This window comes from Sturnus vulgaris, chromosome 18, assembly GCF_052056855.1.
Source record: "Sturnus vulgaris isolate bStuVul1 chromosome 18, bStuVul1.hap1, whole genome shotgun sequence".
Taxonomy (NCBI): domain Eukaryota; kingdom Metazoa; phylum Chordata; class Aves; order Passeriformes; family Sturnidae; genus Sturnus; species Sturnus vulgaris.
The window spans coordinates 8,171,829-8,191,652 of record NC_142260.1 but is presented as its reverse complement, the minus strand read 5'-3'; the positions used below and the strand labels follow the sequence as shown (position 1 = coordinate 8,191,652).

The 19,824-nt window shown below is 39.5% G+C and overlaps 1 protein-coding gene across 3 annotated transcripts in view; it reads right to left on the bottom strand.

The window, feature by feature from the left end:
- Positions 1 to 5,964: 5,964 nt before the first annotated feature.
- The window catches only part of NELL1 (neural EGFL like 1), a 291,138-nt gene continuing 277,278 nt past the window's right edge, over positions 5,965 to 19,824 (bottom strand). For all 3 annotated transcript variants that reach the window (XM_088175603.1, XM_088175604.1, XM_088175605.1), the window contains 4 exons: positions 15,865 to 16,058; positions 10,998 to 11,174; positions 9,125 to 9,349; positions 5,965 to 7,884 (listed from right to left, as the gene is read on the bottom strand). In XM_088175603.1, the coding sequence (XP_088031729.1) occupies positions 7,834 to 7,884; positions 9,125 to 9,349; positions 10,998 to 11,174; positions 15,865 to 16,058 (647 nt within the window). In that variant the 3' untranslated portion in view covers positions 5,965 to 7,833. The remainder of the gene's footprint in view (positions 7,885 to 9,124; positions 9,350 to 10,997; positions 11,175 to 15,864; positions 16,059 to 19,824) is intronic.

Here is a 19,824-nt window from a genome sequence, read left to right as displayed (position 1 = left end):
CTGGGTGCTGGGGGCAGGGTCCTCACAGCTTCTTTTCTTTGGCTTACAGTTAGGTCCCAGGGCTGGTTGGCATCAGGTTTATGCCATCTTTTGGCATAAATTCAGGGCAAAAACACTGACAGGAACCTAAGTCAGTACAAGCATCACTGCTTTCCAAACACAAGTCTATCTCCAGCATCAGCTGCCTCCCAAAAGCTCTCAGACTCCCATTAAAGGAGTTAGGTATCTCTAGCCCACTATTTTCAGTGAAGGCTCAGATACACACTGAGCTTGGCTTGGACCACAAATATCAATAAATACCAATATTGGACCACAAATATCAATCTTTTAGACCAGCAATGGACCCTCCAAGCACTGCCTGCCTGGGGGGCAGCTGGGCTCCCCCAGTTCAGCCCAAAGAAATCCTCAGAGGATTTCCAGAATCCACAGAAAGGCTTGCTTGGGTTGAAAGGGACCAGGGATGGACAACCCCATCCAGCCTGGCCCTAAACACTTCCAGGGATGGGGCAGCCACAGTTTTCCTGTGCAACCTGTGCCAGGGCCGTGCTACCCACTGAGAAAATAATTTCTTCCTAACATCTAACATAAATCTCTCCTCTCTTAATTTAAAACCATGCCCCTTGCCCTGTCACAATCTCCCAGTGCAATGAGTCACTTACAAATCACTTTGTTCCACCAGCTGTCCCCTCACGACTGCTTGGGCACCTGCCCACGGCACTGGCAGGTACACTCTTACTGACAGGAATAATCTAAGTTCAGCACTGATAGTCCTGAATCACTGAAAAATGTACGTTTTTGAACGCACACATTTTCCTAAAACTTAGCTCTTAATTTTAGCACAGCTGGGGTACAATTTTTGAGCATGTAGGACTGACATTTCTCATTGTTATCCTTGTACTGGATCAACTCATCTGATATAGATGACATCCATCTATTTTCACTTGAAATAGTATTACTCACACTAGAAAAGCTCCTCTGTAAATAGTACCTCAAACAGTGACAATTGACTTAGAATGAGATGGCTACTCAGAGGTGAAAAAGCCATCTGGGATAATTTCTTTTTTCCCCAATTGTAAAGGATATATATGTGCACACCATAATCCCATCTATCTTACAAGAATGCTTTAATTCAGGAAGAGAAATAGCTTTGAACTTTCATGCTGAGCAATACTTAGACATAGAAAACCTTCAGCTTAACTCCCCTGAACTCCACAGGCATACAGAACTGCAGCCAACATTTGTGATTTACACCATCCTGCATGTTCCAAAATACTTCCTGGTGATGCCTGAGGCTTTGCTAAGGATTGATGTGAGACTGCTCTCAGACTCATCTGTCCTCCCTTCTACTGGGCTGTCAACTTGTCTTCAGATACAACTGTGCTCTTGGCTTACTAAATGAATTTTTGGATACTGCTGAGCCAGTTCTGAGAACGCCAGGCAGAAAGGACATGGAGCAGGCCATTCTCAGGGACAGTCTGGAGTCACTCTTTCAAATGCCAAAGATACAGTCCCCTTGTTCCCTGAGACAGTAAATGCTTAAGCATGACATCATTTAAAAAAAGGATGCCTGAAAGGTAGGTAACTGGTTTCGCCTGCCTTTCTTTAATAATAAAAACATCTGAGGCCCAGATTATGCATTAATTCTAGCTAGGGGTAGTACACAACAAAGTGACATTTAAATGAAAAAAAATGTTATGGTTACAAATTTCCTTTTACTATAGGCATAAAAACAAATATTTCTTTTGCTTAGTCCTCATGTTATCTGCTCAGTCCCTGTTTAGGCTGTAAGACTGCAGTGATGGGACAGCCTGAGACATCAGCAAAATAATCAAGGAAAGTAAAGAATAAACTGTAAGGAAGGGAACAATCACTTTTTGTTGTATGTAGAATTAAAACACTTCCTAATTCAAAAGATGATTTAGTAATACCTGTTGACATTACTAATTAGCCCACTGAGAAAAGAACTGCTTTGCTATACATTTACTTACCTTCCAGTCCTGGGAAGCTCATCCTTAACCACTCCTGTCCAAAACACTGAGAAAACAGGCAATTCCTGGCGTTTCTGGCATTTTTAAGACACCAGCAGAAGACACCTTCCAAGCAGATTTTTCCTGATTTTATTTGGGAAGATGCAGAGGAATGAGATGCAGAAGGACGGACACACAATTGCTGCTCCCCACATTGTGAGTGTCCTCCAGGCACTCCTGCTCTTCAACCACCACACCCCACCCTGAGCACATCCCATGGCATTCCCTCCTCCCACCACCCCTCTCCAGGCAGTGGGAGCTCATGGCTTCAGTCTCAGCAGCCCAGACTCTCCAAAGGCTTCCAGTGCTCTAACAGCAGAAAAAGAGAAAAATACAGCAAAAGTGCATTGCCCAGGACTGCACAAGAGATATCTCCTTCTGATTTTGAGAAAGTGCTGGTAGCAGTTTCTCACAAATATTTTGGTGTGAAAACCTGCACAACAGGTGAGTTCGTTGAGCAGTTCTCAAAGCTGTCTTCTACCCTGGAAATCATAAATTAAATTTGTGTGGCTAATGAATGAACTAATCAGCTAACTGTTTAATACAAATGTGAGTAAATGGACAAAACGGTGTTCATGTTGAAAAACCACCTCTCCAGCTGCAATGTACATTAAAAATACATATTTGTTTTTCTCTAACCCTTACCTTAACAGGTAAATTGACCATTAAAATTAGTGCTTACCTGAACATATTTTGGTGATTCTCTGATTCTAATTTCATAGCCATAAAGTAAGGTTTTCTTATTTTGAGTCTAGAGACACAGCAGTAGTAAAATGCACACATTCTATCACCTGGATGACACTTTGCATAATATTCAGGCAGGAAAACAAATCTGCATATTTAATACTGCCAAAGGGAATCTGTCAAAACCAAAGAAGCACTGGATTACATCAAGTACATTTCCAATTCTTGCTTGAGGAAAAGTAGATTTAGAGTTAATCAAACAGCAATCAACCAACTGCATTATTAGGAGACAGGATTTTTCAGCTCTGGTTTAAATTCGTGAAAAGACTTTGGTCTCTGTTTTGTGTTTGAGTGATGGTGTGATCTGCTGCAGAACCTCTGAGCCTTTCCTCACTAAAGTGGATGAATAATGAATAACCACCAGGCATTCAATAATAAAGAACTTTGGGATAGGTAAATGTGTAGGGATGAAATGAGGAGTCCTTTGACAGAAATTACAGACCAAACCCCACCCCAGCAGGGTTGTGCCTCTCCTGTGGAAGTGCCCAGCCCTGCAGAAGCAGAGGCTGTAACCACAGAGCCACCTGAGCCCCAGTCCAGGGTCACCAAGCCTGGCCAGGTCACTCTGGGCCCTTTCCCAAAGGGTTTTTTTGCCCATAGGGTAGAGGCACACACAAGAAGGAAGCCTGGGTCAGTCCTGTTGCAGCTACTTCTGTCTAAAATAGAGCACAGTAAGGCTGACTTCCCCACACCACTCAATTTCAATCAAAACACTCAAACAAAACAATCTCATGTACAAATTTAGGGAATAAAAAAATTCAAGTGTAAGGCACTGCTGAAGCCAAGATTTGGCTTCCAGTCAGGAATCCACCCATCAGAATTCAGTGCATCCCTCATACTGCACAGCTGAAGCAGCAGTAAAAAAAATTAAAGGACAGATATATGGTTTTGGGAATCTTATTTTAGTTTGTTTGTTTGTGGGTTTTTTTTCCACTGGGCATGATTTTTTGGCATCATGTATCCATGTGTTATCAACATCCACGTGATGGTTTCATTAAAAATCTCCTGAATTTGACCTTTTTTATCAGCTTATTGATATACATCCTTCTCAGCTACACCTAAACCTGTGCAAGGGGGACTACCCACTGGCAGCTAGTAGCAAAAATTAATCCTGTTAGCACCTGCAAGTAATTTGCAGACTACATGCAATACCAGCAGCTCAGTAACACCTGTGAGGTCAGCTGAATCAGAATTATTGCTGACTTCTACCAGTAACTTCTACCAGAGAAGAATTGGATATGAAGCATTCAGACACCCCAGACTGGATATTTTATTTTTTTTATTTTTTAAATTTATACTACCATGAATTCTCCTTACACCTATTTAAATTTCAATGAGCTCCAAAGATGTACCTTAAGAAGAGGAGCTTGTTGGCAGGCACATTTTTCCGCTGGCAGAATATGTTCCTCAAACAATTATGTCTTATCACAACATTCACTTAAAATTTTACATCAAACTGTTATCATGGGGCCTTTTTAAAAACCCCTCATTAATGATGATTATGTAAGTACCATTAGATGTGAGACATTCCCATATTGCTCGTAGGAGTTATGATTTAATTCTGCTAAAATCTACTCTACCATTTGTGTAATCACTCCTGACATTTTACCTTTTGTTTTGTAAAACATTATTGTCTTTCACAAGAAAAAAAAAAAAAAAGATGATATTTTGGTTGTCATTGCAATCTGATTGAAAAGATGTTATTAATTAAATCTTGTACACAGTTATACCTGAAAACTCACTGGCAGCTCTTGGGGGAAGATATATTACTGGAAGACAGTTGTTATTTAGGTCACTGAGGCAACACAAAGGCACTAATAAATCCCACACACATTCCTGTGAGTTAGGCTGATATTATTCAGCATTTGTGGGGAATAATTCAACTTTGGCCTTTCACAGTGACCAGCATGGCTCAGAGTGGTCCATGACTCCAGGGACCTCTACAAAGGAATATTTGCATTTGCTTTAACTCAGGAGATGAGTTTGCAAGCACACAGAAGCAGAGGTGAGAACTCACTGTTCTCACAAGAAATAACTCCAGGTTCTGGTTTAGAGAGCCTAGGCTGAGGTTCTGACCAAGAGGGGGAGGGCAAAGACATTTTACCAAAGCTGGAAGTTTCATTTTCTGTTTGTTACTCATTTACTTTTTTTTTTTGTCATCAGAAGGGTTAACAGAAAAAGTGCTCTTTCACAGAATAAATAAACAGAAACAGCTACAAAATTCCAATTGTCTATAGCCAGTGTTTTGACCAAGTCCCTTAACTAGCAGCAAATTTCCTTTCACAGCAGTTAGTGGTAATCCTCCTCAAGTTAATACTACACTACACACACTATATCTACATATATATATATATATATATAACATGTATATTCTCCTGAGCAGAAACAGTGTCCATCTCACAGACAAAGAGGAGAATTTTCTTAAATTATTATAATAAACATTGGCTTTTTTCACCATTTTAATTTTAGTGCCCATATCTTTGTAGGGAACAGAGAATTTTATCAAGAAAGAAGTTTTGAAAGTTCTTACTTACCTTGGTCACATAGAACACAGGGAATTAAGTTTTCCTCCATAAATGTGCTCTTTGAGCTGGGGTTGGGGCTTCTGAGTACTCTGAAAGTACCTGTGATGTGACTAGTGATCAAATTACTTCATGAGGAAAAGTTCATCACAGGGCAACTGCTTAAAATGCAACATAAACACGTCTGTGTCAATATTTTGACTTCGTGTAAACAATTCAAGCTGCATCACTCTGGAGATAATGACACGTAATGCTGTATAAAATACTCTGCAAGGGTTTTACTGAATTAATTTGCATTTGAACTCTGGAAGAAAATTGGTCTGCAGTGGAAAAGTGTGAACTTCTGTGGTCCTGTTAAATATGATCCTAACAAGGTCTGGAGCTTCCAGAAGGTATCCTGGGAAAGGGCTTCACTACTACAAGGTAAAAGGGAAATAATTTATTTTCAGAGCCTGCACTGTCTTTAATCCATTTATAGAGCTTCAGAAATTCAGTATGACAGACTGGAATATATGATTCTGCCTGGGTATAAATGACATATTTCTCACCACTCTGATGCTACACCTCTGGGCAAACACTTTCTCCTTTTTTTGCCACATCACGAGTTGAAGCTGGAAAGGACACTGATCAGTGTTTCAGAACCCTGCCAATAAAACTAAGGGAAAGCAATCTGTACATAGGAGTTTATTTAGATGCCCACAAATTTTAAATCATTCCCCTTCATATCTCAGCCCACTGGGTATCTTATCCAGCTGAATTACCATTGGGTTTTACAATGTGATATACAAAATGAGCTGACATTATGATTTACAAACATCCTTTGAGTATCATATAAAACACAACTCTTTCCCTTATTATACAATCATCAGGGCAATGCAAATAGAGTCAATACATTATTAGCTGAAAATGATGGGGCATTTAAAGGAAATAAATTTAACTTTACCACACAAAGCTGTTAACTAAAACAAAACCTGTTTAAAAAATTGAGATCAAGTTACCTGAATGACTGAAAGTAATTTTATATTCTTTGCCACTGTCCCCTTATAAACATAATATTACTTCATTTAAAAGACAACTAATATTTTCACTGTATAGTCACACTTCTTTCTTATTAATCAGTTTCACATTTTCTGCATGAAACTATGAAAAACTCACAAATGTAGACTTTCCAAACTGTAGCCACTATAGTTATTTCTGCAATCTTTTCCATATATTCAGCGTGTTTAATTAAATAAATAAAAAGGAAAAAAAAAACACTACACAAATGAGCAGAAAAAAATCACAACAGCACATTAAAAATGTGACATTTAAGCTGTAGATGCATTGCCATAGAAATATATTCTTGTTCTAACGCCACAAACTTTCTAGCCTCCTGAAAAAAAGAGACATTAGCTGAAGAGAATCTAAGCTCTAACCTCCACAGAGGGCTAAGAGTCTTGATTTAAATTCCTGTCTAAACTTAGGTCCTCCACAACACAGTAAATAAGTATTTTTGAATGTCATAAAATTTGAAAAGATAAAATCTGTTTCTGAGCTGTTGGTAATGGAAGTTCCCAAGCATTAAGGTCTCCTGTCCTGCATGCTGCTGGAACAGGCGCCTCTGCACTTTGTCACTATGGCAGCAGTAACTGAGGATGACACACATCATTATTACCTTAAACACAAAAGAGGAAAAATTCTGAACTCATCAATGATGTTACAAATGCAAGCAAATTCTAACCTACTCAAACTCTATCATCTTAAGGGTCTCTGACTCTTTTAGTAGTGTATAATCCAGAGGAATTATACTCAACAGAATACTGATAATGACTGGTGATTCCTTCTTGAATATGTGCTGAATTGGCAGTGGGATGGGGTTTTAGTTCCATTTCTCACTACAGAAGTCTTGTTGCTGCTCTGCACGTTTGGAGAAGAAAGTGCTTATGCTGCCATTTCATTCAGTTAATGGCATTTAATTTTATAGTTTAAGACAGACTTATTTTGATTACTTTCATTCTGTCCATACCTTTGAATGCTTTAAAATGTTGGACAGCTGTGAAATATAAGTACTATGCAATCTGACTGTACATACATACATATTTTCATAAATACATCTAACAGGGACCTTGGAACCAAGTATGTGATATCATGGGACAAAATCACGACAGGCTGTCTTATTGGTAAAATCTAGATTCAAAGTAAGAAGAGCTGAATTCTATCAATGTTGTCAATACACAAAATTAAAACAAAAATACAGCATTAGTTTACCCATGAAATAATTTAAACATATTTGCAAATTTCTTTGACAGGAAAAGTGTGTGATTTACAACATTGAAAACTTGTAGCAACCATTGATTTCTATTATGCACTGTACTGGAAGTCACCCGGACAAGGCTAGCAAGAATGAGCAGAGTGACAGGTCCCAAAGGCAACTCCCAAACATCTTCCTCGTTCGGAGACTTTGGTAATTGTCTGTTGTATAAAATGCCAACGCACACAGCTTCCCTTCAGGTGTTAACTCCAGCAGCTCTCCTCCCTCGGCTCAGTCCAGTCTGACCAGGTCAGTTATTGTTGAGACACTCTAAATCCACTGAGCAGCACACATTGCCATTCTGCACGGACAAACAAGCAGAGCAGGTCACAGGGAGCTCAGGGCTGGTGGCATGCAGAGACAGGAGCATCCCTCACCCATCTCCCACCTAACAACACCTGCCCCCAGGGGCAACACCCAGCCAGGGGTGGCCACTGCTCCCAACCATGGCCCTTGGGGGAGGCCAGCTGTGCCAAACAGCACTGGACTGGCCAAACTGCCACAGCAACCTGAAACCTGGATGTGGCCCCCATAATAAAACACAGCATAGCAATGGCAACAGGTGACTGGATTTTTCTCTCATGCACAAAAGTTAAGGGAGAGAATTTTGATGTGATCCACAGGGGGAAGCTTTCTGCTTGTCTGAAACTAGCAGACAGTACAGTTCTTGGTTCATGGCAGATATGGAGGGGATGGAGGCAACATAAACACCATGCAGCTTTGGAATTTAATCCATTGTTAAGTATCTTTTTCTAATATACAGTTATTTATAAAGCTATTTTATGTAATAAAAAAGTACAGCAACTACTAAAAGCCCAAATGAGCATTTTTTTACTTTTCTTTTTTTTAATCCATCACAAATCTACAGAAAAAAAAACCAACTCAAAAGAATGGCAGAAAAGCTACCTTCAATAATTTAAAGCCCTGGAGCAATAGCTTTCTTTCTCAGAGTGAACAGAACATTTTATATAAGCCAAAACAACATTTTCATAATTCTGATATTAGCACAGTGGGGTCATCACTGCACAAAGCACAGGAAATAGACTGCACTCCTGCTTGAGAGCCATTGGATTAAATATGTTTTGATGAGATCAGGGAATAGAAACTGTGATATTCCCATCACTATTGTGGGAGTGCCTTTATCTTGGAGCTGCAATGCCTTTTTACTTGTGTACTTGCTGGTGGAACTTTTATAGCAGTGTTTTTGCCTCAGCTTACCAGCTCTGTAATACACATTTTCATGAACATCCACACCAGCTAATTTTTGAAATGTTACCCTTGACTCGTACTGAGAATGCCTGAAGGGCACTTCAAGAGAATGTCTGAAAATTGCACTAGGATATTAACATATCTGTATTCAACATTTTCAACAAGGAGAGAATTGTTCCGCTTACACTCTGCCAAATAGAAACCACAGGGGTTTTCTGTAGGGCCTCAGGTCTCATTTAATTCCCCAAGATCTTAATGTGAGCCTCGAGGGGCAGAGAAGGTCCCAATTTTATCAGGAACATTCCACGACCATTCCACCTGGCCCATCGTACCTTGCATTTGCAGGTTGTACAAGGAGATCCCACCATTGTCCATACAGCACCACTCAGCCTTGTGACCCCAGAGCCGTCTGGACAGGTTTTCCTGATGTCATAGGTGATGTTGTCAGCCAGACAGGGGTCACTGACACAGTGGGGACAGCACTCTCCTTCTGAGATGGCCGTGTACTCACAGCTCAGGGTCGGGCACTGAAGAGGCCAACAATCCACCTCTCCTTCCTATAAACAGTGAAGCAAATATTGAAGCAAGTCATTGAACTCGCCAGTTACGAACCAACAAGAAACTTTGTACCCTTTTGAATGGAAAAGCATTGTTTTGCCAAAATTGCAATAAACTGAAAGGTTCAGACCTCAGTTTGGTTGACCATATGAATACATGTCTGAATACTGAGCTGAAGTTTCCTCAGTGTAGCAGATTATCATTTGGTTGATTCCTGACTGAACAACACCACTGTCATCATAGCAGGGGAACTTGAGTTCTTTGGGGTTTTTGAAGGCAGGGTTAAATACTGGGTACTAATATTTTCTACAAACTATAATTTTTGCTGTGATTGCCTTGCAGACTCATGCACTCTTTCTACTCCTGATCACATAAACATCTCTGCAGGATCACAGCAAGCGTTTAAACAGAAAATTAACACTGCAGATGGATGTAGGTTAGTATGTTGGAGAAGCACTGAACATCAATCTAAGTAGCAACTGCCAATATCAACTTTATTGCCAGCTCCTAAAGGAATTGTTAGAGCAATACCATTTGTGTTCCACTGACTCATTTTATTTCATTATTTACTTGCTTTTATTATATTATTATTTTTATTTGAAAAGTAGCTCTAGCAGTTTAGTCGATAGACATGGTGAAGACAAAAAACATCAGGCCACTTCTGCAGAGTATATCTCTGTATGTCTAAATTTAACCTGCAAAGGTCTTCAACAACTTGCACTATGCTGCTCTGTAAACACTTCATCTGAGAAGCTGAGAACATCCCACACTGCACAGAGCCTTACACACAGCACTGATTTAGGGTATCACTATCTTACAGCTCTGGATGTTATCCCAATCATAAAATTAGGAAAGAAACTGCAAGCCACAGTCTCAATACTTACTTTGCATTATGGCTAATTACCTCATGACAGTAACTTAGCTTTGAATGTAATTTGCTTCCTGATGCTCAGACACCTCTTGATTAATAACATATATAAAGACTATGTTATACAGACAGCTATAAATGGAAAACTGATAATTTTCATGAACTTCATTGATGCACTAATTAGTACATCTATGAAAAACTTAAAGCTTTAAGGGAATAATCCATAGTGTCTAATGAGAAAATAAGAGTTAGTTATTTTGTATGTTTTTCTAATAATTTCAGTCTTCTTTATCCTTCTTTATTTGGTTAATTTTTTCGAATTTATACATTGGCACTCCATGTTTCCAGATCTGTAGAATTCAAATAAAGAAATTAAGTAAATTTATTGTTCCTTATAACAAACAAGCCCACCAGGTGTAATTAAAAAACTGAAACTTCTCCAGCCAACTGCATCACATGCATAAAAGGTTTGAAAAAAGTCATTAAAAGACCAGACAACCTTATGAAAGTTCTCAAAAGTAGACTAAGGCTAAAATTAATGTAGTGTTGAGGTTTCCAAGCTTTTGTCAAGCCTTCAGTTTTTCTAATTAGACCCACTTAAGTAAGAGAAAAACTGATGGTGTAGCTTTCAGCTCTCTGGGGCTCTGTAAGTGCTTTATCATCACCCCCAGTGTGAAAAGCAGGTGAAGAAAGAGCCACGAGCCTGCCTCCAGGTCTATTTTGCTGCAAGTCACAGTGGTTATTACTCTGACTCCTCTCCAAAACTGCTTTGCCCCTACCAGGCAGCGGCAGTGCTGGCAGCTGTAGGTCCAGTTGTCCCCACTGCGGTAGAGCTTGTGCCCAGTCTGGTCGAGGCACTGGCTGGTGACACGGGTGTCACACTCCGGGCAGCAGAAGAGGTCAGCACTGGGGTTCCTGCAGTCACAGGCTGTTCTCCGGCAGAAAATCCTCCCATCCTGCAAGGACACATTGCCCCGATGTCAGCACAACCTGCCCACACAAGGACACAGGGCTGCACATCAAAGGGCACATCTTTGGCTTGGCAGGAAATATTAATTTCTTATTACTCCTATTCCCTGCCAATAAGGACTGGATCTTGCCTGTCATAATACAACAAATACCAGTACTATCCTAGTTTCTGTCAGCACATGGATCCAGTTCTGTCTGAATCTAAGAACACTGTTTTCCTGTCCTCAGCCAACTGAATTTAAAAGCAGTTGGTATCTCAGTGAAATACAGTGAAGCAATTTCATATCTCATTGGTTAAATCAACAAACTCTTCAAGCAGTTGCCACTCTAATACATATAATATTTATTTAGCACTATTTTGACTGAATGTACCACTGTGAAGAAAATAAGTTGAATAAAGGTGGTCCCTTTAACTTAATCAGAACAAAATACAGCACAAGCACAGTAGCACTAATTGTTCTTTATTCTGACCTCTGTGTCTGTCCCACATCTGGACCTACAGTACACCTGCTTAAAGATAACTTAACATCATTCATTATAATTCAGTGCATGTATTACAGAGGGCCTGGATAAAGCTATATTCTGCTTGGGATCACAACTATACAATTCCAAAAGCAACTCCATTCATTTCATTGAAGATTTTCCTAGCCTTATGGGAACTTTGTTCTGAGTCTATTAGCTGATGTAAGGAAGAAAATTTCATTGCCACCAAATATAGGAACACCTTTCAATGTAAGGGAATTTATTTCCTCTGATCCTTGAAAAAAACTTATTTCTAATAAGAATGAGTGCAGCCCAGGATGTCTTTTCAACAGGCAGTCAAAACAGCCATAACCAGAGCAAAGGACCACAGAATGGTTTGGGTTGGAAGGGAAATTAAAGCTCATTTTGTTCTCCCCTTCCACTAGAGCAGGATGCTCAGCTTGCAGCATGGGGGGTGACTGCTTCTGATCTGATGTAGGAACCAGGGTTAGGTTCCTGTTTTAAAGCAAAGCCAGTCTTGTCACAATGCAACATGTAAAAAATGAGCACCAGGGAATAAACATGCCAGGTTAGCAAGGATCTGATACACTTTTGACAACTGAAGGGCATATATTACTCTACAAGCTGTGTTCCGTGTTGCATCAAACTAAGGTAAATATTATCTGTATAGTACTAGAATATGTACTAGTGGCTAGATGGCCACTTCAGCTGTGGGAGGAGGCATAAAGAAACTTTATCTCCCTACTCAGCAGTCTGAGTAAATCACAAGGAAGAATGGCAGTAATCTATTTCCTTAGCCACAGGCTTGGCCAGGTCCAGCTGCACATCACAAGCCAGCTTAGCCCAGCAGCTCTGTCAGGATGGCCAGCGTCAGGCATGCAGGGCTGTGACAGGAATCCAGGGAACCTCCACCATGGCAGTCTCTCTCCTCTTCTGTGCTGATTAATTATGGCTAACAACAGCCCACCTGCTTAAATGCAATTCAGTTTCTAAGCTTTCAAGATCAGTTTTCAAAATTCCCCTTTCAGCTGGTGACACTGCTGAATAATTACTGCTGGTAATTCTGTGCTTCCCTGAGCATGTTCTATGTAGCCTTTACTCTCCATATTTCAGAACACTGAAGAAAACTGATGGTTTCTTTGATAATCATAATCTACTGCTACTCTGTTTCGTCTCTAAGCATCTGTGTTTTGTGTACAACCTCATTAGCTCTATACCTTTTAAAAAACATTTTTATGCCTATAGTGCATTGACACAAAGCCTCATAAGCTACACTGTCTCATGTGCATCTTTGCAGCTCAGCAGTAGCCCTGAGAAATAAACAGAAAATTGAGAAATATATATAGAAAACCTTATTTTCTTTAGGTCAGTAATAACACTTAGCATCTTATTACCACCTCTTCCTTCCCACCTTCCTCACTGAATCAGTTCTACATTCTTCAAAAGCATCAGACGTATGAATATAAAATTCTCCTCAAAGGAAAAACTGACCCACAAGAGGATCACTGTTAAGGGTGGTTCAAGTTTTCACAGAGCCCCAAAGCCAGTTTAGGAAGAAATCAGACCCTGCAAAAACCAAACCACCAAAAGGTTCTCACCTTCAGGAGCACACATCAGCTTGGCAGATCCCCCTGCTCCCAGTGCTGCATGTATCTCCCAGGCCTTTATAATACAGGGAAGGGAGGGTTGTCATGACCAGAAAAAAGACTTGAAAGCTCAGATACAGCCAGGCTGCACAGCCAGGCTTTGCCTCTTTCATGAGAGCACAATAGCTTCCCACTCCAAATGCTACCAGCCTTAAATCTGCTGGTCTATTAAATCCACAATAGTTCAGAAAGATGTTTATACAAGACATGTCAAGTACAGTTAAGGAATAATGTTAATTTATAGTTTTGAGAATTTATTATTTTGTAAACTTTATGTACATTTAGATGAACAAGAATGGTTTGAAAATACTGGGTCCAGTGAAATAGCCTGTGCTTCAATCATGACACTTTGCTTCATTTTATAAATGAAGCAATATAATTTCCTATATTCCATAGTATTCTCCTTCACAAATAGCTTTGAAGTTCATTAAGTTAATGCATTTAATTTCCTTTGTACTGGATTGTAAGTTAAAATATTTTAAAGATGGTAACTATGTGTTTCAGCCAATGAACAAAATATATCTACCTGTCCTTTGCCAGAATAACTATAGCAAAAGAAAAGCCGGTTTTAGTTCAAAACTGAAATGCTGATTTGCCTCCTGGATAAATCAAGTAAGTAGAATCATTGCAAAGCTTCAGTAAGTTATACAAGGAATGGTTTAGTTACATTCTGGTCTTTTCCTCACTGCAAACTGAGCAGGCTGCAAAAGATCAAGCAGGGCCAGTTCTCCATGCAACTGCATAAAAAGGAGAGTTTTGAGAAGTAGTCTGGTTTATTGGAAGCTATCAGGATGTATAAAAATGTATTTCATTAAACACTGAGTGAAGACTTTACATTCTGCCCGAGATGTGATATACAAGGAGCTCCTTCTGTTTTCCCTGTTCTATAGACAAGAATTTGCTCTTGAAACAGGCAGCTACTGGAATGAAATGAAATGCAAATGTTAATTCATAGAAGGAAAAAGAGAAGTGAGGAAGACACATAGTAAGAGTCGTAACAACAGTATGAGGCTCAATTTAAACTATGTACCAGTTAATCATCTCTGTATTTTCATATACTAGTAAGAACATTCAACATAAGAAATACATGCAATGAGAAATGGCAAATAAATTGCAAGCAATCTAAAATGTGAATACTAACAGTTATAATTCTGCAAAGGCAGACTAGGTGTCTTCACATTTATTAAACTGCTTATTCTATTGACTGGAAAGCCTTCCATAAGCTTGCTGGTTCCCCAAGATTACCAAAAAAGCTTGATATTCAGTAAAGTTTTACATATCAGCTTGTGATAGGAAGAGTTTTAGGGAGCTTGAGGCTACTTGAAGTAAAAATATAGCAACTAACAAGAACATATTCCCTACTGAGCCCAAACCAGCAGTGTACTTTTTAGGTTGTATTCACTCTGAAGTCTTAATTTTCTCTTCTGCTACACCACTGCAAAACAGAAAGGATGAGGCTTTCAGCTTCTTGCAACTTCAAAACACCTCTTTCCCTTTGTTCCCCCTCAAACCCTCTTATGCTTCTCTGGCTCCCAAGCATTGAGATATGGAGACTGATAGGACAATTGTCATGCTCCATCTTCAGTTTCTTGCAGAGGCCAAAACCTAATTTTACATGAACTCATGTATAGGCCTGTAGTGGTGTGCTGTGCCTTTGGACAGCTTTACCCTATGCTATGAACAAATCAAATCAGAGGGACCATAAAAGACCAACTCCTTCTTGGATTAGGGTGTTTCTAAAATTCTTCTGATTTCAAAGAGTCCATTCCTCTGTTAACTAGTGAAAATCAAGAAAGCAGAGCCAAATGTTCTTCTAACTTGGTTACCATATGAAGAAAAAAAAAAAGTAATTTCTAGGGGGGAAAAAAAACCCAACAAGTCAAAAAAAACCCTCCACTCCGACCTAAATGTTAACTCTTTAAGGTACATCCACTGATACCAGACCTGGCTCCTCCAAACAAGCAGAGAGAGCTGCACTGCTCAAGTGGGAGACCTGCCAAGACAGCCAAGGAAAAAGCTGCCCTTCACCCTTCTTCACTTTGAGGAAATTAAGTGCCTGCTGCTGGGTCTTCTGACTTTTGACTCATGCTCAGACCTTTCTTCTCACCCAGTTAATTCAAATGTGTTCCAAGCAAAGGGAAACCCAGCCAACAGGAAGTGGGCTGACTACAGAGCTGAGAGATGCATATTTATATGAAAGAGAAATTAAAATCAGTTTCCAGTAAGCAAGCAAGTAAGCTCTTAAGTAAGGAACGTGCACATTGTGTTAAAGAGTAATGCAAGACCCTCTACAAGGGACACTCAGCAGGGTTAGCCACTATTCAATGATGTGTGTGGTTGTGCAAATCAAGGAAATAAATGCCTTCCTGGAGGAATATCCTCATCCCAGCTTCAGTGTCCACAGCACAGCTTACCTTTTGCCTCAGTGCCCTGGGCTTAGGCTAGTATTTTTGCCAACAAAAAAAAAGTAGCACTGCAATATTGGGTTTTTTTGACCTGAGCCCAGAGAATTAAAGGACTCCTGAGTCCCAGAGCAGCTGGATCTCACCTTGCAGGAACAAACGGAGCATCTGTCCTCTCTCAGGGTCCACACCTGCCCATTCCGCTTGAAGCCACCTTCATGGGGACAGTCTCCAGTGCAAGATGGCCCCGATGGACAAAGGCAGTCAAAGCCTCCTGCCAGGTTCACACAGGCTGAATCATTCCAACAGGTGTGGATCTTTAAGGCACACTCATCGATATCTGCAAAACAGCAGATTTATAAAAGTTTTGGGCACATTTGTCACGGGGCAAGTTTTATTTCTGCATTAAGCAATTATTGCTTATTCGGCCTTGCTGGTGGATGAGGGTGCATTCCATTTTATATCTTCCATATTTACTTGGTAGGCTTTAAGCACTGATGGTTTTTAGGTTATTCTTCAGCATTTATTTTGATTCCACAAAGAATTCTTAAACGATCTCCACCAGGCTGAATTGCAAATGCTGAGTCTGAGGTACCTTAGTGGAACCACATATCAGTGACAAACTTGAACCTTCAGATAAGGGTGCATACTCATTCCCAGTGACTGGAAACTAGACAGCAGAGTGACTTTCTGTTAACCAGACCACTCTCTGTTCTGGGTTTTACATAAAAATAGAAATGCATTATTCTTCATAATTTCCTAGCACAGGCAACATTTCCCATATTAAAAGCAGTCAGTTGCATTTTTTTCCCATTGCTGGAAGGTATAAGTGAATTGGAAAAAAAAAGGAAATAAAAAGAACTCAGAGGCACCTGATACACACACATACATACATACACACAAAGAAAGTCTTAAAGCTATGCAGTATGATTTAGCAATGACACAAAAAACAGGTGACAAAAGAAAATCATTATATACCAGAGAAAAGCAAATCACAATATCTCAATAAATTTGCTTTTAGAGGGTAAAATGTAATTATGCCATATGAATTTATCTAGGGCGTTCATGCAGTGTTCTTTTTATTGCAATGAAAGCTATTAGATTTTTAAGCAAATTGTTAAAAATTAGTCTTTCTTTCAGACAATAACTTCGGACTGTTCTTAAACAATATATTGACAAATTGTCAAGTAAACTGGTGGGTCTCTTTTGTTCCAACATGAGCAATGAAAACGGTAATCAACAGTGGAAAGAAGGGTGGAAAAGAAAAACCTTTAGAAGCATGTGATGGTTTCTGTCATGGCAGTTCCAGAATAGTATTAGGTGACTTCAGAAATTACAAGGAAGAACCACCATACTTATAATTTGAAATTAACTTATCGCTAGGATGAAATTTTAACCGTTCAGTATCACCCATTTTTAACTTCTCTCTAAACCAACAAAGTCAAAAGAATTTACAAACAAAATTTACCTAAAGTCTAATTTAGATGGGACGAGATGTCCAGTGGCCTTACTATTTGGACAAATGCCATGGGTTCATGAGTCATCACCTCAAAATGTCCTGTCTTACAAAGACTAAAAATTCTCTCGTTCTGCTGAAAAAAACTATTTATAACAATCAAATCACTAAATTCACTCTGGTCTGGATAGTACAATTCCTGATTTCAATTCGTAAATACTCCAGGAATAAGTGGAAATGTGGTCATGCCCTTGGATTTGATTAAATGCAAGTATCAGCCTGCACAACTGAGTCAAAGCTTTGGGCTGCCAGAAAATCACTGTTCCTTGTTGTGCTTACAGATCCAAAGGGAAGCTGGAGGCAATTTCACTGCCTTCACAGGGCTGCACTCCTGGGCTAACCTGTGGGCCAGTCCTCTGCAAGAAATGTTCCTAGTGGTCTGACAGCATGATTCAATTGCTCGTCACTCAGACTTGCCTAAAAATGGTGCATTTTGCTGTCCTGAAAGTCTAATTTGCCAGAAAAGAACATTATTGCTCTAGTGCACAACTTAGCCATAACTGAGTGCTTGAAATACTCACTGCTGGTGGTGGAAAAGGTGCAGCACAAAGAGAAATTAAAACTTGTAGTTCATTGTTTAACAAGTGCCAGAATACTGCAAGAAGTAAAAAGCATGAAGACTGACATGAAGAGAACTATGAATGAACTGGTATCAAATGAATTATGTCCAAATAGCTATTGTTAAACTTAAAGCATTCTTAAAGATATCCCATTTTCCTTTCAATAGACTTTGACTTGTGTTTTTTGTTGAAAACAAAGCTATAAATGAAGCATTCACGTTGCCTTTGGTGGTTTCAACAAGCATCATCAATATTGTCTTCCCTACCACATTAAGAGCTCCTTGACTATAATCTGTATAGGATGCAGCAGAATAGCAGTGCAGATTAGAAGGGTAGCTTTCACAGTTCAAAACTAAAAGGATTTCACAGATGAATATAAAGCCATATTGCCTACAGAGTTGCATTTAATTGCTTTACTTATGATACTGAAATCTAATTCTGTTCCCATGTAATTTAACAGATTTATGGAAAGCCAGATGTTAGCAATTATAGAAACTAACATTATTCATGCTCTCAGTAGTACAGACCTGTTCACACAAAGCCAACTTAATTTTTTATGTGTATGCAGAAGGGAAGAACCCCCTATTTATGTACCTCTGCTGCTGTTCACCATTTAGCACACATAAAAAGGATGTCCCCATTAAGAGCAGCCCAAACTGGTAAATGGGAGATTTTTGACAAGAATCAAGCATGGCATGAACATAAATTCCTAGTTGCTATGCAGCTTTTTGGTTCTTTATGCAAATAATAGTTTATTATTCTTTTCTGGCATTTATTATTTAAAAGTTCTAGTCATTAATCAGATATAAAAGGCTTGGACACTGCACTCATTTTCAGCTGGACTTTTAACAGAACTAATTTTCTGAGAATATCCCTTTGGCAGTTTTTTTTGTCATCGTTGATTGCATTTCCTAAAGTCAGAACAAACAGATAATGTTCCCAATAACTTGAGGGAAAAAAGTTATAAGCATAACACGTTTTTGTCCCTGTCACTCCTTCAGCTTTAAACCAAACTGAGGGGGTGGGGAAGGAAAAAAATCCCAGCCAAATGCTCCCACATTGTTAGCTCAGAGTTAGGTACAGAAAGTATTTCATTTTAATGAAGATCAAATTGCCATATCAGTGTGAGATCAGCATGTAGATGGCTATGCAAAGCATGAAAGAAAATACTTGTATTTAGTGTGAAATTTCTCTTTAACTGGAATCAATGTGTCAACTTAGGTGTTGAAAAATTAGCCTAGTTCAGTTGTCCAAAACAATAATTTAGTGAATGTGGAAACTATGAAGAGACTTTTGCATTTAGCTTATCTTGATAGTATTTAAATTCTTGCTTAGCCTAAATTCTCCACGTCCTGTCAGGTTTCATTTGCTTTCCCATAACCATTCGTAGAAGATGCAGGTCCAAAACTGGAACATTTACAGATGGGCAAGGCCAAACTGCACACAAATCTCATTTCCTGTTATAACAACACAAAGTAGGAAGGAGATAAAATATTAATTTATAAACCAAGCAACTTTGACAATGTCTTAGGTTGCAATACAGGATATGACCAAAAGTCTGTATTCTGTCACCAGATGTTAAATCCAGCTGTTGCAGTGTTCTTTATCTTCCCCACAGCCCATCCTCCCTCCAGGAGATCTCTCCTGTTCATGGCCATGCAGTCCCAGGGAAGGGCTGATCAAATTCCATCATCCCATTGGGAGATGCTCCAGCCAGGGGGAGGAACCAAGAATTCCTACCTGGATATAATCTGGAATTTGGAACACCAGAGTCAGCCTTTTTTCATTGAATTCCCAGAGAAAAACCAGATCCTTCTACATCATCCCTGGAGCTTTGGAGGAAAACTGCACCTTGTGCAGGAGCCCTGCTCCAGCAGAACCACATCTGTCACTGCAGGAGGATGCAGCCACCATGGAATGGGACTGCACCAACCCTGACTGACTGACGGGGGGTCAGGCTGTATTCTGACTCCATTAATGTTTTTGTACTATTGCATTTTATTTTAATATTCCTATTAAGTTGTAGTTTG